We start from the raw sequence: 25,050 nt of genomic DNA, 5'->3' as shown, positions 1-25,050 counted from the left end.
TCCCTAAAAATTACAGCCTGACCAGGCAGTGGACCTTTCCTTAAAGGCCCAGATCAATCACTGGGTCTGTGGGTCAGGTGGTCTCTTTGGCCAGAGGGTCTCTGTCCCAAATACTCAACGCTGTGGTTTTAAGCAGCCATGGACGGTTTGTAAAAGAATTGATGTCTCAATAAAACATTATTTACAAAATCAGGTGGCTTGCATTCAGCCTTACCTGTAGCTTGTGGACTCCGGTCTGCTCAAAACTAAATGTGGCTCGACTGTCCAGCAGAGCCAGTCCCAGCCCCCGAACTCGCGCACACTGAGGACTATTAGCACTCCAGGCACGTGACAGGCCAGTGCCCACCCTCCCATCCTGCCCTGAGGGAGGGTAGTACCTACTGGGTTTGCCCCACCCACCTTCACCAAGTTCAAGCGGGGCCCCTTTGAACTTGGACTGTTTGTTTCATTCTTCCCTACCTGGGACCTATGTAACCCTAGGTTTAGTGTGCCCATAGTCACCTGAGGGACTGGATAACCATGTAACCCACCAGGCCCCACCACCCTCAGATCCCACGGGTCTGGGCAGGATGTGCAGACATGCATTGTGTGGAGTGTCCGTTTTGTGGAGTGTCCCTGGTGGTTCTCAGGCGGGTGTACCCAGGGACTGTCTTTGAGGACTGCCATTGATGAGGGCCGAGGCAGGAAGAGCACACCCAGGTCTATAGGGCTTGGGAACGGCTGCCTCCAAAATTCATGAGGGAGCTCTCGGTTTTAAAAACCAGCCTCCATGTAAAAATGTTCACTTCGTCATGTTACCAACAGCTTGATCGGTGATGAACAGCAGGGGCTCAATGACATGAGTGCAGACAGCCCGTGATTGGCAGGCTGCAGGGGAAAATGCTTGGAGAAGACTCAGCTGTTTGTTGTTTGAGGGGGGAACCGAGGCAAACAGCGTACAGAGCGTTTTATGTGGTTTGTTTCAGGGTAAAAGATACATGTGCAGAACAAATCTGGAAGGACAGCCGGCAAAGTGAGTGGACGATGCTCCTAATTTACTTGAAACAAAGATGAAATACTTGTATGGAAAGGAAAAAATGAAAGCTAAAAGACAGCCCTCAGAATGTGGCACACGTCGCCAGGTGAACACACACACCCCTCTCTGGCTGCGTCTGTCCGCAGGGAAACGGAGCAGAGGTGTGCACATGAGGCGCAGTCACTGCCCCCGTCTGCCGCCGCAGGGCTTCCTGTCCCCTCCCCACCGGTCCTGTGTCACTCATCTTTCTACCTCCTCAGTCTGTCTCTGTGAATCTCTGAGTCTCTCTCCTTCTCCTTAGAACCACTCCCCTCACTTTCTCTGAGCCTCTGCATCTCCCTCATCCCTCTTGTTCTCTCCCCACTCCTTGAGGTCTTTCTTTAGGCTCGTCTCCATCTTCCTCTCCATCTCTGTCTCTCCCCATCCCTCATTCTCTCCACTTTCCTTCTCTTGGTCTCTCTCTCCTCTCACTCTATCTTTCCTTCTCTGTCTCTCTCTCAGTCTCTCTGTTTCTCTCCCTCCCTCTCCTTATTCCCTCCCCAACAAGGGCAGAAGTAGTTACAGGATTGGAAGCCAGGACAACTCAAGCAACAGCAGCTTTATTTCACAGGCAGGGTCCACGGAGCCAACACTGAGGGACTAGCGGAGTGGGACTCGGAGGAGGCCTTTTGAGTGTATGTCTGAGCTCATGAGCCTTTGGAGCCACTCAATGTACTGGGAGACTCTGGTGTACACCCCGAAATGGCCTTTGGCTGCACAGCCCACACCCCAGCTGACAATGCCTGTCAGGTACCAGGTACTCTGGAACTTGGTGGCATGCGGGCCCCCGCTGTCCCCCTGGCAGGCGTCCTTGCTCCCATCTAGGTAGCCAGCACAGAACATGTTCTCTGTGATCTTTGGGGAGTATGGCTTCTGTTTCGACTGCTCCAGGCAGTCCTGGGTCATCAGCCTGGGCACATCAATGGTCATGAGCTCAAGGGCTGTGGCACCCCTGTTGAGAAGCTGTCCCCAGCCGCTGACGGTCGAGAATCGAATGAAGGCCAAGGTCCTCTCAGAGAAGGCCTTCTCAGGCAGACACAGGGGCACTGCATAGTCGGTGAAGGTCACAGGCCTGCTCAGGCGGAGCAGGGCAATGTCGTGGTCCGTCTTGCCTGAGATGTACTTGTTGGGGACAATGACCTGAGTGACATGCCGCTCCTGCTCATCACCGTCCTCCTCACTCAGGTCATGCTCACCTATGGGGAAACCAGCACCACTTATGCCCCTCGCCCTGCAGCCTTAAGGAATGGCCCTTCCCAAACCTCAAGAGGGTTAGAGCTTCCTTTAGGTCAGGAGGGGCCTGTGTCCAACTCCAGCCTGGCCTGGGTGGCCACCATTGGGCTCCAGACAGGGCATGAATTGGGGGTGAATCTGGACCCTGGGGTGCTCAAGGCATTGAGGGGGGGTACTGGGCAGGCAGCTGTGGGTAGGTGAGGAGGAGTGCCCGATTCCCACCATGCTTTCCAGGCTGGGCCTGGCCCTCCCTGGGGTTCCTCATCATCCCATAAATCCACCGGGCAGAAGCCCAGCCACGGTGGCCCGTGGAGCCCTGGGTGGCTGCATCGCCCTCAGGGCTCTTGGCCCAAGTGAGACAGGTGGGTACAGCATCACCCCCTGTGTCTTTATTTGGGCGTGGGGAAGGGGCTGAGGGCATGTGGTCACAGTGGCTCCCTGTGCACATTGGGGCTGCCCAACACTGCCCACTTCCCTTTTTGGAGGAGCTCATCTGGTTGTGGAAGTTGGAGGTTCAATATCCTGGTCTTAGCCCCCAGTTGTTATCACTCAAGAACCGGTCTCTCATGGGAAGGTGGTAAGAACAAAACTTACCCACTACCACTGTCAGGTTCTTCCAGTTCTTGATTCTGTCGAAACAATGGGCTGCGGAGACCACCCAGGTGGCATTGATCAGGGTGCCCCCACACAGCAGCACCCCATTCATCTTCAGCCCTGCCTAATAAGGCACAATAGACATTGGAAGGTCACATTATTGTCCTGGGGTCCCCTTCCTGGAGAATGTCCTCCCCCCTGCACCCTCAGGGATGGGCTGCATTTCTAGGAGGGTGTCTGAAATCCTGGGGGCCCCCCAGGGTCCTTCCAGAACAAAGCTGCTCCAGCTCCTCTCCAGCAGGCTGTCTCCGCATCTAGCTAAGGGAAGGGAGGCTCATGGACGCCACGCTGGCAATGGGAGTGTCGGTGCCTGGCTCCTCTGCACCTGCCAGGACCGTCATCCGAGCTTGACTCAACAATGCCTGACTGGCAGAGATCAGGCCAAGCTTTGTGCTCCTAGAGCGTGTGATGGGTAAACGAAATAACAGAGCAAAGCACCGAGCACATTCTAGGTACACACAGACCCTCAATAAATCTTTCCTTTCCTTTCCTTCTTCCTAAAAGCACAGAGGATGCTGAGCGGGGTCCTAGCATGAATCCTGCATGGAGATGTTTTCCTTAGGGTGAGTCTTCCATGATGGGTGGGAAAGGAGCCGCGGTCTCTGGCCAGGCTGGCCTGTGGGCAGTGAGGAACTGAGCTGAGGCCGGAGGAGGCCAGCCGAGGGTGCGGCAGAGCCACCGGTGAGCACTCCGTGTCTGGTTTCCCACCGTCTCCATGTGTTGTGTGAAACTGAATCAACCAGGGAGAGAAGAGACCAGAAATGGGGTTTGCCACTCTCAAGCCTAATGTCCCGAGTTGTGGGCAGCTGGAAGAAGGGTGCTGGGGAGCCTTCCTCACCTGTATGGGCTGAGAGTTGCATCTACTTCTTGGCTGGGATGGTGGGGGTTAAATGATACTGAAAAGGGTGGTCTTGGTGGGCAGAGCACAGGGCGGGGAAGCAGAGCCTGCAGCAGTCACCCCAGCAAGCCCCACCCCCGAGTGCTCCCCACTGTAAAAGGGCAGAAACCCACATCCACCAGTGCCACCTCTGGCTTGGAGAGGCTTTGCCATCCATTGATGGGGGAATCTGGCGAACACATCAGTCCTATTTGGATGTATCTAACTCAGGTTATTCCTCTGAACACCGAAAACCAGGGATCTGCAAAGCTGAGGAGCTGGCCCTGGACCGCAAAGACCCACTCAGGCCCCAACCGCTGTGGGATGTGGGGTGGAGCAGGGGGCGGCCAGGTGGATGCAGGGCCGCCAGCTCAGCAATAAATGAGACTTCTTCCGAGGCTGGTCTGGAAGGGCCAGACTGCTGTGAAAGGAGAGGTGTGGAGTTTCCCTGAGCCTGAGGTCAGGTGGAGAATGACTGGTGCTTCTCCACTTTCCTTTACAAGGTTGTCATATGTTTATGTTTATTTCTAAAAATTCTGGACTGTTTAACTTGGGGTGTCCCTGAATGAGAGGTTAAAGAGGAGTCACTGATTTGGGCATAGACCTGAGTTTGCCGGTCTCAGAGTGGCAGCTCTTCCCACACTGCAGTCTGCACATAGCCCCAGGCTCTTGTGAAATGCAGATGCTGACCCGGGGGCCTGAGACTCTGCATTCCCAACTGGGACTGGGCTCAGAGGCAGCCTTGCAGAGACGTGCCCTGGAGGGGCCATGGCCCACACACCTGACCACATGCCAGGCACACAGCCTCCTGGCCTGTGGAAGAATTCTGCTACAGATCGAAAACCATCCTGTATGATCTTGCTTACGTGTGCAATCTAAGAAAACAAAACAGACTTCTGGCCAAGATGGAGGCATAGGTAGACGCATTGTGCCCCTTGAACAACGAAAAGAAAGACAACAACAAATTTAAAAGCAAAAACAACCAGAACTGACAGAAAGTCAAACTGTATGGAGATCTGACAACCAAGGAGTTAAAGAAGAAACATTCATCCAGATTGGTAGGAGGGGCAGAGATGGGGAGCCGAGGTGGAGAGGACTTATGGCAACTGGTGGAACGGATGGACACACATTTGTGTGCAGATAAACTGGGAGGAACAACTGGGGAGGGGGACAGACTGCACAACACAGGGTCCCAGTGTGGTGAAATAAAGCCTCAAAGCCTCTGTCTGAAAAAACCTGTGAGGGTTGTGGCACGGGGAGAAACTCTCAGCCTTACAGGAGAGATGGGTCTCATTGGAGAGACCCACAGGGTTTTAGAACGTACACAACCCCACCCACCAGGGAATCAGCACCAGAAGGGCCCAATTTGCTTGTGGGTAGCCGCATAATTGACTGAAAGCCGGCAGAGAGCAGAGCAAGCAGCACTGTTCCCTCTTGGATCCCTCCCAAATGACAGCATCACCACAGAGCAATGTAGGTTGCCCCATCCCGGTGAACACCTAAGGCTCTACTCCTTGTATGTAACAGGCACTCTGAGACAAAAAAGAAAGGCCTGAATGAAAGAACATTAAAGCTCCAGAAAAAACACAACTAAGTGACGAGGAGGTAACCAGCCTATCAGATACACAGTTCAAAACACTGGTAATCAGAAAGCTCACAGAACTGGTTGAGTATGGTCACAAAATAGAGGAATAATGAAGGCTGTGAAAAGGGAAATAAAGGAAAATGTACAGGGAACCAACAGTGATGGGAAGGAAACTGGGACTCAAATCAATGATTTGGACCAGAAGGAAGAAATAAACATTCAACCAGAACAAAATGAAGAAACAAAAATTCAAAAAAATGAGGAGAGGCTGAGGAATCTCCAGGTCAACTTTAATATTCCAACATCCGAATCATTGAGTTGCTGGAAGGAAAAGAAGAGTAAGAAGTTGAAAACTTATTTGAACAAATAATGAAGGAGAACTTCCCCAATCTGGCCAAGGAAATGGACTTCCAGGAAGTCCAGGAAGCTCAGAGAGTCCCAAAGAAGTTGAGCCCAAGGAGGAACACACCAAGGCACATCATAATTACATCAGCCAAGATTAAAAAGAAGAAGAGAATCTTAAAAGCAGCAAGAGAAAAGGAGACAGTTACCTACAAAGGAGTTCCCATAAGACTATCAGCTGATTTCTCAAAAGAAGCCTTGCAGGCATGAAGGGGCTGGAAAGAAGTATTTGAAGTCATGAAGACAAGGACCTACATCTGAGATTACTCTATCCAGCAAAGCTATCACTTAGAATGGAAGAACAGATAAAGTGCTTCCCAGACAAGGTCAAGTTAAAGGAGTTCATCATCACCAAGCCCTTATTATATGAAATGTTAAAGGGACTTATCTAAGAAAAAGAAGATAAAAACTATGAACAGTAAAATAACAACAAACTCACAACAATCAACAATGGAATCTTAAAAAACAAAAACAAACTAGAACAGGAAGCAAACAACTAGGACAGGAACAGAACCACAGAAATGGAGATCACAAGGGGGGTTATCAGTAGGGGGTGGGAAGGGGAGAGAGGGGGAACAGGTGCAGAGAATAAGTAGCACAGATAGTAGGTAGAAAATAAACAAGGGGAGGTTAAGAATAGTATAGGAAATATAGAAGCCAAGGAACTTCTGTTTATGACCCATGGACATGAACTAAAGGGGGGGAATGCAGGTGGAAGGGGGTGTGCAGGGCAGAGGGGAATAAAGGGGGATGGGACAACCATAATAGCATAATCAATAAAATATACTAGAAAATAATAAAAAAGAAAACAAATGAACAAACAAAACACAGCAGAAAGAAACCCCTAGATATAGAGAATAAGCTGATGGTTGTTGAAGGGGTGGGGGTTAGGGGTTGTAATTTAAAAAAATTAAAAAATAAAAAAACACAATATCTGGCATACAAGAAAGAAAAACATGTCAGCTTCCAGAGGCAGACAGTAGGTGGAGCTGTGAAGGTGAGAGAGCTGGGTTCGGGCTGCAGGGCCTCAGTCTCCTGCTCTGGTAGAGGGGAGCAAGACCAGCGTGTGTGGAGCAGCGCAAGCTGGCGGGGCTGCTGCCGGGAGCACCGACGTCAGAGGTGATCGGCCTGCAGCATTAAGAGGAAATCCACTGCCACGAGCAGGGGTGATGAGGGGCTTGGGGTGTGACCCCAGGGCTGTGAAGTCTTACCTGCCAAGGACACTCTCCTTTGGGGCACACCTTGCCACCCACAATTCGGGCTTGGTGTTCCCTGTCATTTCCTTTTTCCAGAACAGGTATTTTCCCACATGGATATTCAACTATATAAAACAAAAGTTGCAAGATGTGGGGGGTTATGAGGGATGAACATGCTGGTGAGAAGGGGTTCTGAGCCCGGCAGGCAGTGGCTCTGCCTCAGGCTCCGCCCAGGGCTGCAGGAACCTCTGGGTTTGGGGAGGCCTGTGGGAGATGCTGGGATGCTTCTGAGCATGTAGTGGTCAGCACGTAGTAGATGCTCAGTTAATGGCTTGTGGCCCCTTCTCTAGCCGGAGGAGAACTTGTGGCGGGGCACAAACAGCTGACTGCTCATCTGGCAGTGAAATGGCACACAGCCCTTGGAGCAGATCCCGGGGGGCCTGTTACCTGTGGGTGTGCAGGACACCCCGTCGGTCTGGAGTGTGTACCCCTCATGGCACCAGCAGGAGCGCTTGGCCCCCTCGTGGTTGCTGCAGTACTGCTCGCAGCCCCCGTTCTCGTTCTCGCAGATCAGCTGGTCGTCCTTGTCTGGGTGCAGAAGGAGACAGCCTGAGAAGGGGCTCTGCTGGTCAGGGGAAGCCAGCCCTGGTGGCCGCCCCTCCTTGGGCTGGGGGCAATGTTGTGCACAAAGGTGGTGCTCAGCTGTCAGCTACAGAGTCTGAGCCTGTCCCTACCCCACTCTGTAGATTGATCCAGAAAGGTGGGCCATGGGTTTGGGTGCTTGTGCACGTCTGAGCAGCCTAACTAGTGGGGACATGGGGCCAGCACGTGGTGGTCTCCATACTGTCACCCCTCCTGGCAGCTGGCGGGGTGCTGAGGAGGGCCCAGGGGAAGTAAAAGTTACCTGGCAACAGTAGAAGAGCCCAACTCAATCAGAGACCTGCCAGTAAACGGTCAGAGCGGTGAGACTGCTCTACAGCAGGGCCCTGATGCCCAGGGACCCCTGGTTCAGACAGACAGATGGGGACATTCAGCCTGACTCTGAAGGACAGCACTCAGGTGTGGGAAACAGGGTTGGCTTGCTGTGGAAGGGCAGCTGAGCACCAACGGCCAGGCCAAGACACTGGGGCTTCCCAGCCCCATGTAACTGGCAGGAAGCCGCTTGCCTGAGTCTTTCCTGCACTCTAGCTGGCCTCCGTTCTGCTTGGAGCCGAAGTCAGCTGTGGCCCACAAGAGCTCATTCCGCATCAGAACATACCCCTGTGTGAAGAGGGATTAACCTTGCCCAAAGAAAGGTGTGGCCTTTGCCCTCAGCTCCTGGAGGGTGACTGCTACACCCCGATTAAGTTGGACACTTTTAATTTAATCTGCCTGAAAAGAGGGTTATTTCCTGGTTCCCCAGGGTGGATGGAACCTTGGGCCATATGCTGTTAGCTCAGCCTCTGGAGGGGCTGCAGACTGAGGTCAGCCACGTGGGTGGTCAGCCATGTGTACTCGACTGAGCCCCAATAAAACCTCTGGGGACCAAGGCTCAGGTGCGCTTCCTGGGGTGGTGATGCTCCGTGCATCTTGTCACACATCAGCCTTGGAGAATGAAAGCCTGTGCATATGTCTGCCCAGGGAGAGGACAACTGGTCAGGGGAGGCCAGCCCTGGTGGCCGCCCCTCCTTGGGCTGGGGGCAACGTTCCTTTGCTGATTTTAATCTGTGTCTTTTTGCTGTAATAACTGTAACTGTGATTATATCAGTCTTCAGTGAGTTCTGTGTCTTTCCAGCACATTACTGAACTTGAGAATGGTGTGGGGGATTCCTGAACTTTGCAGTACTTTAATATACAAAAGGTGAAAAAAGTATCTCATGCCTTTGTAATAGTAAATAGGGAAGGTCAAGTTTACCCAACCGTCCTGGCTGGCAGGGTATGTGGAAGCTGGGCAGTGATGTAGAGGTTTTCGCCTGTGCTTTTTCCAGGTGTATCTGAATTTCCTGGTGCTGGGAGCCCAAAGTCTTTAGTTCCCAGAAGGGAGCAGGGGGTGATCAGATTTGAGAATTGGCACCTTAGAACCCCAGATCCGAGGCTCTGAGGTTGGCAGAGGCCTTCAAAGTCGCCGAGGCAGACTTCCCACCAGGGCTGAGGGCCAGCTCCACGCCTGACCAGGCCATGCCCACTAGCCTCCCCCAGGGGCCCTGTCTGCAGGCTGTGGGATTTCTCACTTGTCTCACAGTGCCGGCCCTCGAACTCCTCAGGGCAGAAGCAGATGTAGGACTGGAACTGGTCCTCGCAGGTGCCTCCATTCTGGCATGGATTCGAGGCACACTGGTCCCCATCTGTGGAGTGAGTCAGCGTTAGTATGCCAAGGAGGAGGGCTCAGAGGCGGGATGTAAATGGACCATTTACTTACTCACCTGTGTAAGAAATCCAGAACTTCTCCTGAGGGAACAAAGAGGAAGCCACGTGAGAGACACGTCCACCAGAGGCACACATGGCTGGTGTCCGTAGAGGGACCTAATGAACGGGGCGGGCTGGGGGAACCTGACCTGGGGCCCTCGAAGTGGGCTCTGGAAGCCAGGCTTTCCTCTGGGTTCCTCTGGGGGACAAAGGTTTTTCCTCATCCCTTGGGCCCCACCACCGCAGATCATTAAGGGCGCCAGAGGTCACAAACTTCCATCTCCCCGTCAAAGTACCCAAGTTTCAGCCCCAGTTAGCCCCAGCTCCGCCACCTCGGAGCTGTGGACCTGGGACCAGGCACACACGCACGCTGAGCGTCCACCCCTCCTCTGGTGCTGGGTCATCACCCACACACGTGGCCAACACGAGGAGCAGGTCAGTGGCGATGGAGAGGCATTCAGGGAGCGCCAGGGGCTCCGTCAGTAACACTGGTATCCCCAGGAATCTTTTGGCCAACTGAACTTAAGCTCATAGCGTTGCTATGAGAATAAAACAAGATAAAAACTGTTGAAGCTGCTTTGGAAAACTAACTGGTACACGGCCACCAAGTGTGCCCATTTTCAGCTTGCCCAGAAAGGGTCATGTTAGCCGCCGTCTCAGACAGCCCTGCTCCCTGCTGGGTGTGAGGTGTCCTGTGCATGTGAAGTGTGGCTCACCACAGTCTGACCCACTGTCCTACTGAAGTGTTGGGAGGGATGCGATATGTTTTAAATATATCTCTTTTAGAAAATGGAAACTGAAATGAAAACCCTTCTAGCCACAAGGCCCAGGGCAGGTGGAGGAAGCAGTGGTGCCTGATGTGTCCTCACGAGTTTCCGTAGGGAGGTGACCACGGCCGGCGCGGCAGTGAGAGGCTCACCCAGGCCAGCGTCTCAGGCAGCTGCTCTGTCGGCAGCACGTCTGTGAAGCAGGGGCAGCTTTAATGGGCTGGGAAGGCAAGGGACACATCGAGTGTGCTTTTCAAACTGCATTTTCTGATGCAAAGTTTAGGATGCATGGTGTGGCCGAGAGGGGGGCGTCCTTGGGAACAGCGGGGAGGCAGGGAGCATCGCGGGATTCTTGGACTAAGGAAGGTGAGGCAATCTTAGGAGGAATAGTGACCCAGACACAGAGGGGCTGTGCATGCCGGTGCCACCTGTGTGTTCACCTGTGCACATGGTGCTCACAACCACAGAAGTGAAGAGACTTGGCCTCCGAGACTCGGGGCCACCCCTGCTGTCACAGAGCTCCCTTCTGCAGACCCAGCACATGGTGCTACGGCACCCCCTCAGGGTGAGCTCACCAGTCTCTCCTCGTTCCTGAAGATCTCCCGGGCCTCCTCAAAGGAGCACTGTTCCTCCTTGCACTCTCTCTCCAGGGAGCCTGGCTTCAGCTCCTCCAGGAACCAGTTGGCACGCTTTTGCCTGTGCAAGACGCTTTGGGCTTCCTCCTGCATGATGAAGACTGAGCAACAGGAGTTCCATGAAAGGTCCACAACCTGCCACGCCAAGGTGGCCCAGAAACCCTCCACACTGGTCTCCTCCACGCAGGGTCAACGGGGCCCTGCCTGCAGGCTGGCCGAATTTGAAACAGGAGTGCTTTCTCATGGCTGCCTGGGGACAGACTTGATGTACAAGGATGAGGCACTATGTTCACAAAATAATAGCTTAACACACTCACACCTTCTGACCTGCTCACCTCACTTCCAGGAACGGATCCTAAGGAAACGCTCAGCGGCATGCACAGACACCCAGCTACAAGGAGGGCTGCTGCTGACAATCACCTGAAGCGACCAGGCGACGGTGCCCCGTGCCGCCAGGAAATGGAATGCTTAAGAGGATGTGATGGTAAGTGAAAAAAGATCATAAAACATCTACTGTATAATCTTTTTGTTAAATAAAAGAGTATATATGAGTAAATGTGATTTATTGAAAGAATGTGCATAAACAATTAACTTTGGGAATTAACAGCTATTGTGTTCCAAAATGTGCACAATCGACGTGTGTAACTCTATGATTGAAATATGCATGTACTGCATCCCTGGCACCTAGGGCATTTCGTCAAGAGTTGCAGAATGAGTGAGCCAGAGGATCCCCTGGGGAAGGATGGTCCTATGGGATGTGCATTTGAGAGTCAGGCAACAGAGAGAGGCTTGGCTTGGGTAGGGGTGAGGTAGGGAGAGGTAGAGGGGGCTGAGGTAGCAGGAGAGAGGACGAGGGTGGCCTGACTGAGGGGGCGGGTGGAGAGGGGCGGGGCATCTCTTGTCTCCACTTAAAGCTCGAGGGTCCTGTTTGCTGGCACCCCTCTTCTCCCCACCCCTGCAGCGCTGCCTGAACTGAAGAGCTCCAGCCTCCTCTGGGTCCTTCCTGAGCGTTTGTCTGCTGCCAGCAGCTTAGATCAGCTTCATGCCCCCTCCTGGAATCTCACAGGGATGCCCAGAGTTACTTGGAGGTAGCTGGTGTCCCCCATTTTGCCTATGGAAAAGGAGGTGGGTGGGGCTTAGAAGTCACCCAAAGCCACTCAGGGTGGGGGTGATGGAACCAGTTGGAGCTCCTTGAATTTGGGGGTTCTTTGGACAACGAGGCAGACGTGGGATCTGTATCCGAGACGAGGGCTTGGTGATGGCGGTGAAGATGTCGAGGTTGGTGAGGTTATGCAGGGTTGAAGTCAAGGGCATGGATGAGGTCCCTGGAGCCCCTGGCACCATCCCACTGTGTGTGACCAGCGCTGCTGGGGGCTGCACAGTGAGTGACCTTGGCGGTGAGCAGGGTGCACTTAGGGTGAGAAGAGGAAGCAGAATGAAGCCAGCACTGAGGGCAGAAGCCAAGTGTGGAAACGAGTCCCAGAGGAGAGGAACCACAGACCGGCTTTGGAGAGGCAGAGGCTTCCAGACAGAAAGGGTGAAGTGTCTGTGCAGCCCCCTCCTCCAGGAAGCCTCTGGTGAGCAGGGGCCCTCCAGGACAGGTGGGAAGGTTATAGAGCGTGGGAACAGGAGGGGGGATGTGCCAGCTCCCGGGCCACCCACATCATCTTTAAAATCAGAGACTTTCACCTGCCTGTATCTTGGGGAGTCGATCTGGTTTGGGAGAGTTTGAGGATAAATCAAAGAATGGAGGCTCCTGAGAGGGGAGCTGGCGGCAGAGCCCACGTGGGGAGGGGAAGGTGGGCACTGGAGACAAGAGACCACGAAAGAGCCAGCGGCCAACCAGAGCAGAATCGCCTGCCCATGGAGGGGAGCATGGGCGCACCAGGAAGCCCTCAGGGAACAGAGACAACGCCGGTGAAGTAACACACCATCCCTGCAGAGATCACTTGGAAAAGACTGACTAGAACAAGGGAGATGATGAAAGTCACTTGCAACTCGTCACAGTTTTCCTGGCATAAGAAAGGACAACGGGCAGCGCCGACTTTCTCTGGGGCAGGACACGCTCTCCTCTGAGCACCTGTAGTCATCAGGGCAGGCAACTACCAATCTGACCCCCCCCCCCCCCACCCAGTGTCTCACAGTGGGATGCGAAGTGTGGGGGGCGGGGGGAATCCTCAACAAGTGTAGTAAGGGAAACTGAGAGGAAATAATTAAACAAGGCCAAACAGTTTGAACAATTGACAGCCAGCTAATGAATCACCAGGTTTTATCTTCTCTAACCAAGGGACACCCAGGAGCCTGTGATTCGCACATTCCAGACATCCAGGGGCAGACCACCCTCCGTCTTGGTCCCTCTTCCATAACGTTCTTTAAAAAGTAACCCCCCAAACCCCCTTGATCCCTCCGTAGGCATATTTTGGTGAATCAACATACTGAAGGACACATCTGAAAATATTCTGTTAAGACCCTCCCCTGAGACCTCCCCTAGGATTTGGCCAACTGCCAAGGAAAGATGAGAAGCCTCAAGACAAAGAATCCTCAGCATGTTCTTGCTAGAGTATGTTTGCTAAACCCTAAGGGTCCCCAAGAAACTTGCAACCAGGGGGGGAGTGGGCAGCAGCAGCTCGTCCCAGGCTAACCCCCAGCACCTGTCTCCAAGGCTCCCCTTTTCTCACTTTCTCTCTCCTGCTGCTTCTTCTGTGTTTAAGCCCTTCCTTTGTTTCCTTGTCCCCAGCTTTCATAAACATACTCTCAAAATAACATGGACTCCTGTTGTGAAGACTTTCTTACACGAAGTCGAGAACCCATGCACTACCAGTGGGCTGGTGGGCCAGCAGGCCGAGGCAGACGCGCTCCACGCCCAGACCCCGCCTGGCAATGGGACAGCAGGAATTCAGTGGACAGTGTCAGCACCTTGTCTCCACCAGGGCTGCCAGTCGGCACTGTGAAGTCTCGATGAGGATGGCCCATAAACACATCCCCAAGTTTCTCCTCTCAGGCCTCTCAGCACCCTCGAGGGGCTGGGAGGGTGGTGGCAGTCACAGCCAAGGAGGGTGCAGCGCAGTACAGCCCAGCGTCCCCCCACTGTTCCTGGCACTTGCCAGTTGAACACCCAGGAGAGCAGAGCATGAGGTTAAGCACAGCTCCACTGCATGCCCCCACCCCACAGCCCCGAGCCCCAGGTTCTGTCTTGTCCAACTGCGTGTGCAGGTCCCCACCGGTGAACAGGAAACCACCGCAAGTTCCCAAAAGCCTTTGAAAAATAATTCTGCCAAAGTCTGCAGAATCAATAGCACTCTTTTCACCTATGCCCGGCAAGTACCTGGCTACTGTTTGCTTTTGGAAGGAGAGCGGATCACACTGGAGCCAGCAAAGGCTCCTGGTGAAACAGGAATGAAGGTGAGGTTTGGGAGGCTCGGCTGCCAGAAGCTGGGCTGCCCTTCTCACTGGGTTATAGGGAAACCTCTACCCACCCTCCCCCGGCACCCCAACATACCTGCGGCCAGAGACCCCTGCAGGCTCAGCAGAAAGCAGAGGAGGGCCAGCCCACCAGGCTGGGAAAGCATGGTGAGGTCCACAGTGTTGCTTCCTGTCTGTTGACATTCCAGTGCGGGGCGGGCGGGGGGGGGGGGGGTGTTGCCTGCGTGGGTGGTGAGCAAAGTTCTCATATTACCCAGAGGGACAGGCGGGGTGGGGGGGTTTGGGGAGACTTAGTCTCCCAAACACTCTGGGCCAAAGGCATGCTGGAGCGGGGATCAGAGACGGAGAGATAGGGCCTGAGCCCAGGACACCGAGCCCAGAGAGCACGGCTGAGTCTCTGAAGCAGAGGTTCCTTCTCTGAAATGTTGGTGTTAGGGTATGCATCTGGCCATAAGCATCTCAAATCAATTTAGGATTTTGAAGCCCACAGGACTTATGACTGCAATTGGGAAAACAGGGTTAGGCTACAGTAGAAAACCATCACCTACAGTAATAATACTGGTCAAAGGAGAGCACATTTTGGGTGTGGATGACTGTTTTGAAGAGGGCCACAGAGGAGGCCCATGGGGCTGCCTCACCTTGGAGGCCTGGTTTCCTAGGGGACAGAGCATCTGGTGGAGAGGCGGAGCACCTGGAAGGGGCATCTGCCCCTGTTGAACCACCAACTCCGTTTTGGCCTCAGGATGCCACCAGACTTCCTGTGCTGAAACTGGGACTGTTCTGGCCCACTGGGATGCTGGGTTACCCTGGCAACCTGCCTCCGGGGTGCCTAGGCTGCTTCTCTGGAAATCACATCCTTTCTGTGGGTGGGTGGAAACTCAGCACCTCAGCTCTGCTTATTTCTGGCAGGGTCCCAGCCCATTCCCCAAATTGAAGAATTAGTCCTTAGAGGAGATGTTTTATTGATCAAATCTGGAATTTTTAATAATTGCTTAGTTATTTAGGAATTTAATTATACAGGGATGTATTTGTGGAGGAGGGAGGGAGGAAGGAAAGGGGCATTTGACTGCACCCCCCAGCCAGGGCCCTTTCTGGGGGCATCGCTGCCCTTGACTTTCCTCGGATTCTTCTCCTTAAAGGAATAGCTAACCCCAAAGAACCATCTGAGTCTGGCATCTGGGGTAATTTCCTTAAACTGCAAGTCAATTTCTTTATTATTCATCAACCCAAGTATTTTATTTCTCCCTAATTAATGTTAACAATTTGCTTTCTTCAAAAAAAAAATCCTACTTTGTTTTCAAATGTATTGGCAGAAAGTTGTTCATAATGGTTCTCTCATTCTAAAGCCTCTATTTGTTGTAAAGGTTATCAGTTTTTTCTATAAATCGCTGTATTTTATTATTTTTCAAGGAATAAGGTTTTGATTTTATTGATTTGTCTTACTTTTATTATTTTCTTCTAAGAATTGTTCTCATTCCTCTTTTATACTTTCTTTGGGTTATATTGGTCTTATTTTTAGCTTCTTGAAATGGTAAACTCATGAATTTTGTCACATAAAATAGTAAATGCACCAGGGCTACCCACGCCACTCTGAGCTATGCTGTAGCTGCACGCACGAGCTCTGAGATGCATGATTCCGCCTAGTCCTACCTATATCAGAATTTCCCGTGGTATTTCTTTTCTAACCCTTTGAACTGGTTTTTCATTGTTTTGTAGGTATTTGTGTATATTCTATGCATATTGGAAAGTAATGCCTATTTTTCCTATTGTTAGGGACAAATGTGTATTAATTTCTGTGAGAGATAATTAAGTTTTCGCCCACGGTTGCAGTTCTTTGCTCTCTATCCTTCCAGCATACTGGTTAATGCTCACAAGTTCTAAATTTGATTTCATGTGTTATCAATATTCTACCCCCGCTTCCTTTTGCTTCGAGTTTGTCTGCTCTATCTTTTTTCTTTCTTTTATTTTCAACCTCCGTATAATTTCATTTTATGGTCTCTTTTAGCAGTTGTTACACCCAATTTGATACTCTTCCATAGGTCAGTTTAACATAATTACATTTGTTGTGATTGAGAAATATTGGGACGTTTTACTTCCACTGTCCTCCGTGTTCCCGTTCGTCACGATCCCCCGCCCCCGCCCCCCGGCCACACCCCGCACCTCTGCTGCCGGATCGGTGACCCTCCTTTCTGCTCTGCCTTTCCGGTTTAAAAGTTACCAGCTACGTTCTTGTTCTGGCACGGCAAGTCTACATTTCTTTTCTGACCTCTACATGGTCAACACATACGAGCTTGTTGTTCTTCTACCCGGATTACTTTCTGACAAGGTACAGCGTGCGGCGCGTACCTCGGCCGCGCTCACTGCCTGCTGCGTTTCTGTTTCAACGCGTGCCTGCCCTTCCGTGAGCGGAGGGGCAAAATACCACCGCGCAGCGCTGCGCACCAAGGACAGAAGGGACTCTGCGCCCGTACAGGCGAAGGCAGACAGCAAGAGTTGCCGATGTTTATTCAAACTTCATCCATACAATAAAGAGTTCTGATTTTTAAATTTCGTTTACATCCGCAGGGGGAGAAAAGAACAGTGGCCGCAACATGGAGTTTTAAAGTGCCTTCAGAGGGACAGGTCACAGAGTGGTGGCCAGTCCCAGGCCGAGTCGGCAGGAACGGCGTCCGAACAATCCATATATTAATTAAATTAGGAGACACATTATTTTTCAAATAACTTATACACCAGAAGAAAAGCTGCCAAGTCTGACACGTCGTTTTGTTTTATTACCACACTCCAGAGAGGCCTGGTGGGTGAGGACGGCCTTGCATGTGGGGGTGGGGGGAGGAAGCCTGCTGGCCTCGGCTACAGTAGGGCCTGGGGCTCGGGGAGGGCTGTAAAGTGACACATTGCCAGCAGCATGGAGGCTATAAATACGTCCCGTACATCGGATACATATGTACACACATCCACATATATACACACATAGAAAAATATCTGCCCAACCGCACACAGAGAGCGTTGCCAAAGAACAGAATTTGTTTCTGAAACATAAAACAAGGGAAAACAGAAGAGCTTTCTTCCCAGTTCTGCTTTGATGGGAATAAAATAACTCTGCACCTTTAGGTTTCTGTGTTTAGGGTGGTCCCATACAGCACGCGCAGAGCAGTCTCGCGCCCGTGCAGGTGGGGGAGGTGGGGAAGGAGGCAGAGGGAAGGCGAGCTCAGGTTCTCACCGAGCTGCCTGTGACGTCATTGTTCAGATGAGACCCTGCAAAAACTGCATCTTCGTGTATTCTTTAAAAACAATAAAAAATCCCAATTCAGTGAGGCGTGTTAAAAAAAATCAAGAGTCCTCATTGTTATTTTTTTGTAGAAAAGAAGGTTAGTATTTTAAATTATAGTTTAAATTTCCTTTTGAAAATGAACTACCCAGGTAAAGGAATTTTCTTGGTTTCTAACTGCTCTCATTTGTAGAAATGCTGCTTGGTTTTAGCAAAGGATGTGTTTTCATTCCCGTCACCGGGTGGGCTCGGAGAGTGCCGTCAATTTCCATGAGAGAGTCCCCCAAATCATTCAGGGTATATACAACGTGCTGCAATGTAAACCCCAGTAACAAAAAAATAGTTTTATATCAAATGCAGTATCAAATTGTCATTTCATGTAAACACAGTGATTCCTGGTAAAGATTAGAGGCCAAAGTACCACAAAAAAATGGCCATGGGGTTAACCCCTGCTTTAAAAAAAATTTGTAAAAGACAAAATAGTCCCCCCACCCTCTCTCTCTTCAAGCTGTTGGGTCAGTGAATCGGTCACTTCTTTCGGAAGCAGCCCCACAGTACACATCCCTGCAGAAAGCACCAGACCAGGCATGTCGGAAACCAAAGCAGAGCGGTTGGGACCGGCTCCTCCTGGCTGCCTGGCAGAGGCCGGCCGGACGGCGCCCCCACAGAGCCCTCCTGCACCGGCGGTCTGTCGGCCTGCAGCCATGCTCCGTCCATTCAGATGCTCCGCGGAAGCTTGGTGTACTGGTCTTTCCATGGGAACCAGTTTCTGTGCCCTGGGAGGGAATCCTGGCTTGGAGGCTGGAGGGCAGAATCTTCCTGAACCATTCCTCCGAATGCCCCCGTGTCCTGCACCATGAGGTTCGGTGGGCAGCAGGCAGCTCATTGTTCGGGTCTTGTCAGGCTCTTCCTTTCCCAGGGCGTCTTAGAGCACCATCCCCTCACCAAACTAGGCAAGCCCAAGCAAAGGAAAACTTAGAGGCTCACAGGCTGGTCTCCTGCACTGGGGGCCCGGCCGGCGCTACCCCTGCAGGTCAGAGAGGGGGCCGCCGCAGCTCTCGCTGCAGCTGGAGGAGTTGCTCAGCAGAGCGGACCCTGTGCTGGACTCTGCGGGAAAACCAGGCGAGAACGGCTTCGGCTCCATGCGTGCGCACGCAAGTCCCTCTTTCTTGTTAAACAGGCTCAAGGCTGTGGAACCCGGTGGGCTCAGGGCACGGTCAGCGTGGAACGGGGGGTCTTACCTGAGCTGCTCAAGCACTGTGCCGAGCTGGACTTGCTGAGGAGCATGGACAGGCTGCTGGCGGGCACCCAGCCCTCCTTGCTGGAGGTCAGGTTCCTGACATACCTGTGGGGGTGTGGGCCGGTCAGTGGCTCCAGCCCACATGCCCAGAGTGGCTGAAGGGAGAGCACACCGTGGGGCATCTTACCAAAGGCCCTCGTCGCCCTCCTGAACCACCTCCACCATGTCTCCGCTCCTCACGGCAAGTGTGTTGGGGCCTCCCTTCTCATCGTCCACCACGATGGTGTACTTCCCCGGAGCCTGCGGAGAAAGGCACACAAAGCCGTCTGCTTCTGCCCACAGACACTGAATGCAGGCCACAGCGACTGTCCAGCAACAGGCTGGAGTGGCCTTTGAAGGTCCAGTGATAGAAAAGGGAGGACACGAGCACTTTGTCAGGACTCCACCATCTGGGGAACGTCTGGTGTAATGACTGCCTTAAATGGGGAAGGTCTCTTAGGTGTAAAAGACGCTAGGTCCCATATTATGACCCTATTGAAAAACAAACCAACAAACAAAAAACACTGTAAAACCCTACTTGACCTACAAAGCGCCTGCAGCTTGTTCCTGGTGGTCTGGCCTTGCTCTGCTGCCCCCTCCGCTTCTGCCACACGGAGCAGGTCTCAAGTACTCCGAGCACACCCAGTGGCCCCAGGATCTTTGCATCTGCTGTTCCCTCCTCCTGGAGTGCTCTTGCCTCCTTTCTGAAATGGCAGCCACCCTCATCTAAATGTTACACATTTTACTTTATTATTGTTGTTTTGCTTCCCTATAGAGGACATTCTTGTCTATTTTGTGCCTGGTTTTGTCTTCAGTGCTTAGAAAAGTGCCTCACACAAAGATGCTCAACACGTGCCTGTGGGCGGTGCTCTCTGTAGAGAAGGTGGGCCCTCAGAAGGGCAAGCCGTTCTGACGGAGCATGGGGGGACCTCACCCTCAGTTGGCAACAACACAACACATGATGGCACGTGGCTACACTACAGGATGGGGCTGCAGGGCTGCAGGGTTTGGAAGCCGGGAGATCAAGGGTCGGAGTCCTTTATCCTTGTCGGAGCCTCCATGCCCTCTCAGGGTGACCGGCACTGGCCTCTAATGGGCCCTGAGCAGCTACAATCATGTCCCCTGCTACACCGAGAACAGAATTCAGACCTTGCACTGGAGACTGCCTGGACTCCAGAGCCCACCTCCTGCCTTGCTCTCCCCTGTGAGCCTGCCTTAGTTTCCCCTGCTGGGATTCCCAGGGCCCAGGCTCCTCTGCGCCTCCTGTGTCCCCATGTGTGGCTCTTCTTACCTTAGGCCTCCCAGGGCAAGGCCACGCTGACCATGTGAGACTCCCTGTTTCATCCATTCGCTTGTGTCTGCCCCGCCCCCCCACCCGGGCTCTGGGGTGCTCTGTGAGCTGCGGTAGCCCTGGCGCCAGAACCAGGACGGCACTGCGTGTGCAGTAAATTCCTGTTGGCATGATCCTGCCTCTAATGACTTAACATGTGAATAGCCTCTCCCTGCTGCTCAAGTTATAACAGGACCTTGTTTAGAGTGCAAAACCTTAAGACGGTGTTATTCTCTTCATAATGAGACAGAGGTGTATACATAGCCATAAGGAAGCTTGGGAACATTCTACTTTCCTGAGGGGCAAGTCAGTGTGCATGGTACCCTTGCAAGGAGAGCCTCGTGTGGTGGTCTGATGATGGTGAACTAACAGAGAGGTGGGGACACAGAGCCACGGGGAGCCCTGGCACCTAGAAGTCCCTCCCAGTGGCCGTGGCCATGGGAACTGCAGACCATCGGGCTGAAGCTTTCGGGGACCAGCAGTGCCGGGGACCAGCAGTGCCAGGGACCAGCAGTGCCAGGCTGACTGCCCAGGGAGAGCCAAGATTACCAGCTTCCTGGGGCCCACTCCGCCTTCTTCCTCCGCATCTGAGGAATTAATTGGCTCCTCGGCACTCGACCAGCCGTCGTTGTCCTCAGGGGCCTCCAATGGGTGAGATGTTTTGCTCCAGCCTGAGAGAGAAACAGGCTCCAGTGAGGACTGCCCTCAGTGACAAGCCTGTCTGAAGATGATCTACGTAAGTCCCTGTAACCCCTGAAATGTGCCACCCACGTGGAGCCTGCCCTCTTCCCAGGAGCTGGTAAAGACTGCAGGGCACACTGCTGATTTCTGAAATGCCTAACATGTTTGCTTCAACTGTGCAAATAGTCCAGAAAGACGGGGTCCAGAGAACCTGCTTCCATTGCCGGGCCAATGAGGGAAAAGAGGTGAGCTGCCAGGCCATCCCTGCATGGCTGTGCACTTCTCCAGCAGTCCCTGCGGCTTCCCAGAGGAGGAGGAGCGCTCCCCCCAACCTCCCAGCCTCCTGCCTGCTGGTCCCAGTCCCAGAGGAGCACAGGGACCCTGAAAGGCCACTGGCTGGAGGTACTGCTACTCCTCTGTGTTGGAGCCAACACAAGGAAGGGAAGAGGTTTTCAATGAGTGCTTGTACCACTCAACACCCATCGGACTGGGCCAGAAGAGCTCCTCCCAAGAATGGCTGAGGCTTACTGAGAGTGCCCTGCTCCAGACACACTCCCAGCTCTTGACATGCGAGGTAAGGGGGTTGTGACTGTCACAGGACTGACACTGTCATGTGTCTGAGCTTCTGCGGACCACAGAGGCAAAGCTGGGACCCCAGCCCAGGCCTTTGGGCTGCAAAGCCAGCCTACACGATCTCTAACCATCTCCACTGGCCAGAAAACAAGGGGAAGAAAGCTTTCCTTTCAGACTTTATAAGATATATATATTCCTTCATTAGCATCTCTACTGGCATGGATTCCCAAAGAGAAGCAACTGCATTTCCCATTGCGGGGGGGCGGGGGGGGGGAGGCGGGTGGGGGGAGTGCAAGTAAGTTGTGAGGAGATAGGAGGTGACGAATTCCCATTCTGAATAAATGTAATAAATGCCAGCAATAAAGCACCAAGCTGAAGTCGGACTCCTCTGGTATCTGATCACAGCCCCCACATGGTATTAAACAGCATTTCAACAGGAAGCGAGTGAATGTGGGCAATAAGCAGACTGCTTGTCACATCTGGGCTTGGGCACATCCAGTTCCAAGTCACACTGGTGGTGGCCGGAAGCAAGCTTTTCCCTGAGAAAGAGACGGTGCTGGGTGTGAAGGAACCACAGCAAGCCAAGTGCAAATGCATGCTCCCTTTGTAAAGTTGGGGCTGCAAAGGGGCAAGCTGTATAATGGCTGGTTCCCAAGGCTGAGAACGTTTAAGCTTGGCAATGAAAACCTTGTGATAAAGAGGAAATAGAAAGCCACCTTTGCCTTCCTAGAAAAGGGAGCTGGGACCCAGAGTTCCCCATCAGCCAGCAGAACAGCGAGCCCCAGGAAGAAAGCATGCGTGCGCCTATATCCTCAGGGCCAAAGAAGCCAGTGGATATCAGCAGCCCTGGAAGCTCCTTCAAACACCGTGGCAGGCAGGAGAGCCTCTGGGCTTTGCCTGCTTGGGGCCAGGCGCTGGGGCAAGGGGAAGCACGGAGCACAGCCCTGCTCATGTCCCAGGCTTGTGTCTGTGCTCGAATTGGGAACTGTGTCGTTTCCAGCTACAAACCACCCATCCACGCCTGCTTCAGGCACGTCTGGAATTGTCCCAGTGTGGGACACTAATCAGAGCACTGGGCAGGGGACACTAAGAGGGTCACAGTGACAGTAGCCTGGTTACAAACATCTTCCCCCTCCCACCCACCACTGATAGATAACAATGAGGTTTCTGGCAAAACAGGCAGAAGTCTGAGGCCGGTGAGGACTGGAAGGCAAAGCTGTTCTATGAGCAGAGCAGGCAGTGCTGCCTGGCCAAGGGGCCTCAGGTCAGCCTGCGCTTCAGAGAGCCTGGTGGCTGTGTGTGTGATGAGTGACTCTGCCCTCTGGCGCCTGCAGAGAAAGGCAGGCTTTCCAGACACAGCAGCATCGAGGCCTGTGGTTACTCCCTTCTCTGCCCAGGAGCCTCTGGGAGAACCTCTTTAACAGGCTCCAGTATCATCTCTGCCTTCAAACAGCGTGACAAAGGAATAAGCAGAAAGTTCTGAGACCCGAGTGTGCCTGGGCCGCCAAGTGTGGAACAAGAGGATGCTATCGTTGGTCAGTGTCACAGCCATGGACCAGGGCAGCATCGCTCTCTGATCTACACAAGATGGTGGGGACTTTGCAAGAGGACATTTCACAGGAGGACATATTCATGGTCACCTCGACTTCCTGTAAGACAGTCCTTGTATTGATATTGAGTAAAACAAGGGCTGATGAAGCTTTTCAGGCAGCAAGCACTTCAGCCTTTGCAAGGGGGCCCGCCAACAAGTTCATCGTCACCCGCTGCAGGCAGAAATGCTCAGTGACAATGGGGATGAGGAGGAGGAGGACTGGCTGCTGAGCCCTGGACACTGTGCTCAGGACTTTCACCCACACCCACTGTGACCCTTGAGGGGGCCTTGTCTTAATTGCACAGATGAAGACTCGAGCTTGCAGTGGGGACAAAATTTGGCTAAAAAGAAGTACAAGCAGCAGTTAAGTTGCTCTGGGATGTGCCCAAGGCCGCATTCACTACTGGCCCACGCCAGCCTCCAGCATAAGGGAGAAACCACCAGGCAGAGGCCACAGGTCTTAAATAGAAAAAGTGTAAGGGACAAAAATAGCCCTTCCCAGGAGGGGAATGACTTTTTCACCCAAGTACCTGGGGCAGGCTGGGTGCCACCCATGCGAGGGCTGCTGGAGAGGATCAGCCCCTGGCCTCTGAGCTGCCCCAGGGGCAGCGTGAGGGCTGCAGCCTGGGTCCCCGGGGAGCAGAGCATGGTCTGAGGCCAGAGTGGACCTTGGGTGTCCTCTGGGTGGCTCCGGCAGTGTGTGTGTGGGGGCATTCTGGTTCAGTGTACACTCCTGGGGAACCTTTGCAATTGTTTGCAAAACTCAGGAGGATTCACAAAGGAAATCTTCTCTGGACCAGGAAACTCTCTGGGTTTCCCTGAATGGCAGGGGTGGGGAGTTTGCCCTTGGTGCATGAGAGGGCAAGAAAGGAGGAGGCCCGATTCCCAGCATAGAGCTTGCCCCCATCTGTCTGCATGATGGGTCATCTCCCATGAACTGAGAGGCCTGATGGGGTCCCACAGCTGCCATGTCCTGTGTTTCCACCAAGAAGCATTGGGACAGACTGGTAAAGCTGGGGGCAGCAGGAGCAGCAGGGGCCTGTGGACAGGGATACCATGTAGCCTATGAAGCCACTGAGTAATAAAGCCCAACCCAACCCAACCCAACCCAAACGCCAGCCAGGTGTCAGCAGCCTCTGACTAGTAGCCAGTGGGTAGTTCTGTAGGTTCCAGGCAAACCTGGTATGAGGAGTTTAACCGAGACATGCATGATGTTATCACAATAGCTGTTGCCAGAGCATTGTGCGTTTGAACAAAACAATGAGTTTGCTTCTGGCGAGTAGAGACCTACTTTGTCTACATTCTAGACACCATGTAGTGGCAAGACAGACAGCATCCCTAACCGGACGGGAAAATGGATGGCAGACTGTGTCCAGAAGGTTGAGCCACTCTACCTCGTAAACCAAAAGGCGTTGGATCGCTCTTAACTTCGTGTCGCTTAGCTTTTTTGTCAGGACTGGTAGGAGAAGCTGCAGAAGGAGGAAGAGGCAAAAACATAACAGGAGAGAAGAGAGAGCGAGTGAGGAACTGCATGCGGAGCCCTGAGGAGGCCGTGGGAGACAGTGCTTTCATGCTGGGATGGGACACAAACGTCGGGAAGCTGGCTCTCACTGATGCAGAGCAGCTTCCTGGGAGCCAGGCCAAGCTGGCCGCAGGGCCCTGCAGGTGGACGGAGAGCGTGAGGGGTGACGAGAGATGAGGCCGGTGTGCCGTGACTGTAGCAATCGGTGTCATCATTCGGGGGCTGTCTCAGCTCATTTTCTGAGTTCTAGGTGCATTTTCTCAGCTATGCATAGACTGTCCATAATTAGCAAAGTATGTGGTGCCAGAATTTGCCTTTTTTTTTTTTTTTAGTTTGAGGCTGACTTAAAAATGTCTTATAGATTGGGGAAAAGAAGTATTTTATACATTGGGGAAATACTCTCTTGGACCAGTGTCTGGACCAATGAAAAGAACCCCGGACGACACTGGCTTTCAGCGTCCAGCGGAGAGTCCTGTGAGGCCCACCTGGAACTTCCGGGCTTGCGTCCTGAGCTACCTGGATGTACTTCCCTCCCGTTCTGCTCACTGCCCAGGAGCACGCAAAGGTGGTCAAGCTTTTAGAGGTCTCCTTCCAA

At 53.0% G+C, this 25,050-nt stretch overlaps 2 protein-coding genes across 18 annotated transcripts in view; both read right to left on the bottom strand.

Annotated features, from left to right (window-relative positions):
- Nucleotides 1-1,598: 1,598 nt before the first annotated feature.
- F7 (coagulation factor VII) lies at nt 1,599-14,403 on the bottom strand. The gene is made up of 8 exons (XM_045821482.1): nt 14,288-14,403; nt 10,729-10,889; nt 9,404-9,428; nt 9,212-9,325; nt 7,449-7,589; nt 7,017-7,126; nt 2,882-3,005; nt 1,599-2,250 (listed from the first exon to the last, which is right to left on the bottom strand). The coding sequence occupies exons 1-8, from the start codon at nt 14,355-14,357 to the stop codon at nt 1,655-1,657; spliced, it is 1,341 nt and encodes a 446-aa protein (XP_045677438.1). The 5' UTR covers nt 14,358-14,403; the 3' UTR covers nt 1,599-1,654.
- A 2,276-nt stretch (nt 14,404-16,679) lies between these two features.
- Nucleotides 16,680-25,050, bottom strand: part of MCF2L (MCF.2 cell line derived transforming sequence like) — a 169,144-nt gene continuing 160,773 nt past the window's right edge. For 13 of the 17 annotated variants that reach the window (XM_045821649.1, XM_045821648.1, XM_045821661.1 and 10 more), the window contains 5 exons: nt 24,328-24,402; nt 20,638-20,759; nt 18,907-19,019; nt 18,721-18,824; nt 16,680-18,586 (listed from right to left, as the gene is read on the bottom strand). In XM_045821649.1, the coding sequence (XP_045677605.1) occupies nt 18,501-18,586; nt 18,721-18,824; nt 18,907-19,019; nt 20,638-20,759; nt 24,328-24,402 (500 nt within the window). In that variant the 3' untranslated portion in view covers nt 16,680-18,500. The remainder of the gene's footprint in view (nt 18,587-18,720; nt 18,825-18,906; nt 19,020-20,637; nt 20,760-24,327; nt 24,403-25,050) is intronic. The other 4 variants (XM_045821652.1, XM_045821660.1, XM_045821666.1 and 1 more) reach the window with 2 other exon arrangements.

This window comes from Phyllostomus hastatus, unplaced genomic scaffold (assembly GCF_019186645.2).
Source record: "Phyllostomus hastatus isolate PE091 unplaced genomic scaffold, TTU_PhHast_1.1 phas_scaffold_46, whole genome shotgun sequence".
NCBI classification, from domain to species: Eukaryota; Metazoa; Chordata; class Mammalia; order Chiroptera; family Phyllostomidae; genus Phyllostomus; species Phyllostomus hastatus.
Note: the sequence above shows the minus strand (reverse complement) of the source record. Positions and strands in the feature narration are given on the sequence as shown.

Bases quoted from the DNA above. Each gene is read 5' to 3' on its own strand.
- F7 (XM_045821482.1), bottom strand. From the start codon at position 14,357: ATGCTTTCCCAGCCTGGTGGGCTGGCCCTCCTCTGCTTTCTGCTGAGC. The intron at 10,890-14,287 runs GTATGTTGGGGT...CCTGTTGCTCAG, and splicing joins GCAGGGGTCTCTGGCCGCAG to TCTTCATCATGCAGGAGGAA. The intron at 7,590-9,211 runs GTGAGAAATCCC...TTCTGCACCCAG, and splicing joins GGGCCGGCACTGTGAGACAA to ACAAGGACGACCAGCTGATC.